Below are 6657 nucleotides of genomic sequence, written 5' to 3'. Positions count from 1 at the left end.
CTCAAAGCATTCCAGTATTTGCACTGCGGTAGGGAGCTTGCATGTTTGTACCAATACCGGTACGATACCTGGAATTCAGTACTAGCATTCCAGTATTTGCACTGGGGTTGGGTACCTTCCATGTTTGTACCAATACCAGTATGATACCTTGAATTCAGTACTAGCATTCCAGTATTTGCACTGCGGTTGGGGACCTTGCATGTTTGTACCAATATAATAGCTGGAATTCAGTACTAGCATTCCAGTATTTGCACTGGGGTTGGGTACCTTGCATGTTTGTACCAATACCGGTACGATACCTGGAATTCAGTACTAGCATTCCAGTATTTGCACTGGGGTTGGGTACCTTCCATGTTTGTACCAATACCGGTACGATACCTTGAATTCAGTAGTAGCATTCCAGTATTTGCCCTGCGGTTGGGGACCTTGCATGTTTGTACCAATATAATAGCTGGAATTCAGTACTAGCATTCCAGTATTTGCACTGGGGTTGGGGACCTTGCATGTTTGTACGAATATAATACCTGGAATTCAGTACTAGCATTCCAGTATTTGCACTGGGGTTGGGTACCTTGCATGTTTGTACCAATACCGGTACGATACCTGGAATTCAGTACTAGCATTCCAGTATTTGCACTGGGGTTGGGTACCTTCCATGTTTGTACCAATACCGGTACGATACCTTGAATTCAGTAGTAGCATTCCAGTATTTGCCCTGCTATTGGGGACCTTGCATGTTTGTACCAGTATAATAGCTGGAATTCAGTACTAGCATTCCAGTATTTGCACTGGGGTTGGGTACCTTCCATGTTTGTACCAATTCTGGTACAATACCTGGAATTCAGTACCAGTATTTGCACTGGGGTTAGGTACATTCCATGTTTGTTCCAATACTGGTACAGTACCTGGAATTTAGTACCAGTACCCAATGGTACTTGTTTCAGTACTTGCAATGAAATAATAACTTTATAATAATAAATTTTGTCTTTTATGATACAATAAAATTACGTGATCTAGACACAATAAATAAAGAAAAAATTATAGCAGTTAACTACAGTAAGTATTAGTTGATTTGGAGTTGGTCTATATATCTAGTCCAGTGGTTCTCAAACCCATCCTCAAGGACCACCTAACCTAAGATAGAAAATGTGTAAGTTAGGTAGTACTTGAGGATCAGATTGAGAACCACTGATCTAGTCAGTAATGGCTAGAACATTATTTACCCGAGGAGCCAAAAAAAGAATATTGTGCAACAAATTGTTTGACCAGTTCATTGGATGACAGTGAGCTACTGTGGCAACATCTAAAAACAGTGAAGCTTTTAGCGAAGTTTGGAGTCACAGCTTTGAAAACAAACAACACTTAAATGAGACACCATTTAATCTTAATCTTAATTTTATCCTAACTCAAAATCCTTTGTGAACTTTTTTCTTTGGCCAGCTTTCATTTTTATTACCAATGATAATGTTATGTCGCGGCTGCCAGTACTTTGTAGCATCTCACTGCTAGCGAGTTGACACAGTCAGGCTTGGCTAATTCTTGTCTCAAACATTGTACTGATGTTGACCTGCAAGTCTGATTCCGATGCAGTGACAGTTATTTTGCCATGCTTGGAATTTAACAGCAGTTCTGGAAATACTGCATCCTCAGTGCTGATGGCACTACAGACAGAGTACAAAAACGAATGGGTCTCGCTGTGTTTCTTCCTCTAAACCCGGTACTGAAATTTAGCACAGACTAATTTAGTGTGGATCGCTACTTCGTAGTACTGTCGTAATTTGGTCTCCACCCAACCATAATCTGCCCAGTACTAAATCAAGTCAAGCCAAGTCTGGGAGCATGCACTGGTGCTGCACTTCACTACATCTACTACAGCACAGACGTGTCCTGGATCCTGAATGGCAGCTATGCAGGCAGACAACCAATCCATCCCCACCTTTCAAAAGTAACCTATCTGCGACAGCCAGGTAAAATGTGGGTGTCACCCATGGCCTTCTTCAGCCACTGGTAGTGTAAACACTGACGTACCTGTGTGCTGGATCTCGCACAGAAATACGCGCCACATGGCCAAAATGTTGTAACTGGAGCACCCTCACAATGCAGTGTTTTCCTTAGCTAAATTTCCCTCAGTAACAACTCGTTTGACACAGAGTCATTACAGCGATACCCAAGGATCCTCCGAAAAGACCTGGTATCAAAGACATCCAGTCTTTACAAGAACTTGCATCTATACAGCAAGACACTTAGGAGCAGGACCCAGAGACATGAATGTCACTGCCGAGATAAGTGAATGCCTTTTAGTTCAACGCTTTCACTTCATACAGATACACTTTTGATGGCCAAGTTCAGGAAGTCATTGAATGTCTGGATCTTACTGTAGTCTTAATCCTGGAGAACTGCAAACCCAGATACTTTGATTCCTCACTCAGGTTCTCAACTGCTGCAGTTAGAGTATCCATTGATTCAGCAAAGATCACAGCATCATCCGCAAAGTTAAGGTTAGGAATCCTTTCCTCGCCAAAAAAGGCACCTAAACTGCTATTTTCCACAACCCAACCCTCATTTCAGCATTGAGCAGTGGAGGAGCACAATAATAAATGGTCTGTTTGAAAAGATGTGGCATTCCGTTCTTTTCCCACTGGTTTAACTGGCTTAAAAGTCACTTTTAATGCGTGAGGTTCTGCAGAAACACCACAGTGCCAGGCCTTTCATGTCGCCCGTTTCTCGTGTGGCTCATGAAAATGTGAGATGAGCGGTGGGAGTGCAACGCTCAGACCCCGGGGTCAGTTCCCATGGGGTCAGTCCATTCAAAGGCCAGTGGACAGGAGCCATTTGAAACATTTTGCTTTAATGACTACTGAGACTGAGGGCCAGTCATTTGCTTGGTATACCACCACTTGTCCCTTTCGTGACTACAGCACTGTTAGAGTTAACTGCCGGCTGAACAGACATATTGTTAGAACAACATGACCTCTGTAAGACCGGTGAGGCATGTGCTGCAGTCCATGGATGTGAGCTGGATCTTTTGTGACCTCTGTTGTGTGTAGCATTCAGACCTTATATTGGGAAGGGACCACTTAATGTTTCAACATCAGAGATCGAAACAAAATATTTCTTGCAGCTTAATTTCAGAGTTTTGGGTTATTTTTGCTGTGCTGGCTGTACTGTTTCCCAGAAGAGCCCCAAATCTTGTGTGATCTTGCAGAAGAAAAAGGTTGTTTTTCTGCTATAAGTCTCACAGCTGCTAAATGGTGTTGGTTCTGCACTGTGATGTCGAATATGTTCAAAGCCCATACTGAGGCTACGCTTGCCTGAGTGCAGGGGAAGGACGGGTGGACAATGGAAAATGTTCTGATAATGAACAAAAGACAGAAAGTGCAAAAGAAAGAGTGGCTGACCTGACCACGGGAAACCGCAGGGATGTGCAGGTGTTTACATTGTGGGTTTGGTTCAGTGTTGGCAGAGATCATTTGGGCAAACAGCCACAGATTGCAACTTTGTACTTTCGCTTTGATGTCCAAACCAGACACATCAAGACATCTACAATCAGTAAACTATAAATGAAGAGAACTTAGGTGGTTCTGAGGTAGGGCTTGATGGGGCCAAAGCCTCCCAATGAAAATTTCAGTTGTCATACCCGTACCGTTTTTTGTTTCAGTCTCAGTTTCTCACCATCATCACCATTCTCTCACTTCTCTCACTGATTTGATCCTTTACATCCTTGAAATTATTTATGGATTCCACAGAAAACAACTGATTAAGCTCATTCCTCTCATGTAATGCGAGATGTATTTTTTATGTTGTGTTTGCTTTGGTATGCTAGCACGATGATAAATGGATTGTTTCCTTGTTGAACCCATCTCATCAGGAACTAAACCCAGGTGAAACTGAGACACAGGAAGATGACAGTATGGCATTTAGAATGTATGAAGGAGGATAGCCACTGCTAAAGTAGAGGAGCCTCGATTATGATTGTCTCATTTGTTGTTGGCAGTGGAATTGGAACTGTTCTGTCTGTAGGTTTTCCCAACTTGTTTTAAATTTCATTTGTGTCCTATTAGAAGGGTTTTAAACTTTTGGCTTCTCTCGTTATCACTTTGGGTTGATATGTTGATTTGGCACAAGATTTATGCCAGATACCGTTACTGATACAGCTCCGTATTACATGAAGAATGGGCACAGGTGGGCTTGAACCAGGCACCCTCTGCTTTGGAAAGAAGCACACTAACTGCTAGGGATTAACTTACTATTGAATATTAGCGATGGGTTTAACTTTTAATCATTTACTGTTATTTGTTAGTTCTGTCTATTGTATATTATAATTGTGAATTATCATGTAAACAACCCCCCATACACACGTGCCTAACCCCACCCATTCAAACACCTCTGGAGCCACCTTTGGAAGAGATACAAAGCAGTATGAGATGCCTACGTCCTTCAGCACCATTATCTAATGGAGATATGGGTTTTGATCACATTCAGCTGTTTTTATTCTGTCAGCATTTTTGTGGTTTTTAGACTGAGTAGTAAGCAAAACAAAGTCCCCGGGGCATGGCCGGGAAGGTTGAAAAGAAACCCTGACCTTTTTTCCTCATTTCACAGAGGGCTTTTACTGATGGCCCTGTTTTTAAGTGACTATTTTAATGTGTATCCGAACATTACAATTGTATTGACAGGAAGCTTGAAGTAAGAGGCTCTTTGTAAGAAGCCAAATAGATTCAACCCAGACTGTGTAATGCGCCAGTAGTCAGTCTGTAGCAGTCATTGTGCCAGGCGGAAAAAAATGTTAAATTCCTATAATTACAGAGGCCAATGTGTGACACTGATGACACCAGGGTTAATTGTGTAAATGTTTTATTTCTGGGTTTGAAATGAATTCTTTTCAGTGTCCTTATTGTTTGTGTTTACGACAGAAGGATGTGAAGGACGTGTTTGCGGCCATTACATTCGAGGTGGCCTACAGCCTGGGGAAGCACGTGCTAAGTGGACACCACGATCGAGACCTGCCTGCGCTCTCGCCAGTGCTGCGATGGAGGAAAGGAAACAAAATTGCAGTGAGGAATGAGGTAAATTCCTCGAATAATCTTCTACAAGTAATTTTGTCATACAAAGTTTTTTATTTCCATAAGTCTGATTAAAAAAAGGTCCTGAATATTTATCTTCTGAAGCACCCTCTGAAAAGTTCTGCTTCAAATGAACCAGTACTCAAGTCTCACCTGCACTCGCTATGAATGGCCTGTTCAATTTGTGATGCAGTGAAACTCAGATTTCATGAACTGTCCCCTGCAGGAGAAGATTGTGAAAAAGGTACAAGAGCAAAGAAAGGCATCAAAGAGGCGATGTATACCCTAATGCAAATCTGTAATAATATGATATGCATCATTCGCAACCGACAGGCAGGTATAAAGTTTGCATTAATGTTATCTTGTTTTTTCCTGGGTGGTTCTTATAGCAACTGATCCAATCCCAAGCAAGGACTACTGTATATTAAAAAAAATGTATTTCCTAAAATTATACATTTTGGGTTTCAAATGAAATTTATGTAGCTTTTTACCCCTCGAAATCCTCAAAAAGCTTCTGCTTCTGAGCCCCCCACGAGGGCGTTGCCCCTCGACCCCACCAAGGGCCCTGCGGCCCACTGGACCCCCAACTCAAGGATTTGAACCCCCCCTTTCACATTCCTATATACGGCCCTGAAACCCCATCAGATTCATCGATGATCCAAATAATCATTTGTTGCAGCCCTAATATAAACAGACAAAATAAAGTGATTTTGGAGAGACCAGCCACTGACGTCACTGGCTGTCATGCCCGCCGCTCAAAAACAAAACCTAATGGATTTAAACAGAATGTGATATTTTAACCTCTTAAAATAGGTCAAGGTTAGCCAAGGTTTGTTTCCCAATAATGTTCCCTGTAAATTTGAAGACTCTGGCAGTAATAAGACTGGACTTATGCTGAGCACAGACAGACGGACGGACAGACAGACAGGCGGCCGCAAAGCTTTCACAATACCCGATGGCCATATTTGATGGCCTCAGATAATGAGTTGAAGTTGAAGCAAAACGTCTTCAAGGAACTAGACAAGTCCAGCTGACCTGACTCAACCTGATTGGATACTATTACCTGGATGACTGAAAATCTCCACAGACGTGGAGTGGAGTGGATCTTTAACTTTCAATAACTTTTCATAAAATATTCTTGAAGGCTGTCTGACTGCTAGCAGTGTCTGTCTGAAAATGAGTAAAGTTCTTACCACTGAGTACAACAAATAACCAAATAAATAAATACAATATTCTGGACCTAAAATTAACCAGATAATAATGTTGTAAGAAAAAAAAATGAAGATGAGCCATTCCTGTGTTTACATTCATCCTAACTGATGAGATGAGAAAAAGATGAGTCACTTTCTCCAACAAAATGTTCATGTCTAACTTCATTCGTAGTCATTAGAAACTTTATAGGACGCCACTTTGATTAAGAAGCACAGCAGTTCAGAAGTACTTCAGTTTATTTTCTTTTCATCTTGCAGTTGGGAGTTAGAGAATGACTGTGATATTACACCAGCTGGTCAGTTTCACGACTTAAAGGGGAACTCTAGTATTTTCTCTGACTCTATTTTTATTTGTTTGAGGTTCATGTTTTCACTTGTGACAG

At 41.6% G+C, this 6657-nt stretch overlaps 1 protein-coding gene across 1 annotated transcript in view; it reads left to right on the top strand.

The window, feature by feature from the left end:
- itga9 (integrin, alpha 9) overlaps nt 1–6657 on the top strand; it is a 153042-nt gene that overhangs the window by 98139 nt on the left and 48246 nt on the right. The window contains 1 exon segment of the mRNA XM_034184922.1: nt 4914–5066. Coding sequence (XP_034040813.1) covers nt 4914–5066 — 153 coding nt within the window.

This window comes from Thalassophryne amazonica, chromosome 13 (genome assembly GCF_902500255.1).
Source record: "Thalassophryne amazonica chromosome 13, fThaAma1.1, whole genome shotgun sequence".
In the NCBI taxonomy this organism is placed as follows: Eukaryota; Metazoa; Chordata; class Actinopteri; order Batrachoidiformes; family Batrachoididae; genus Thalassophryne; species Thalassophryne amazonica.
The sequence above is the reverse complement of the archived record's forward strand: the minus strand, read 5'-3'. Positions and strand labels throughout refer to the sequence as shown.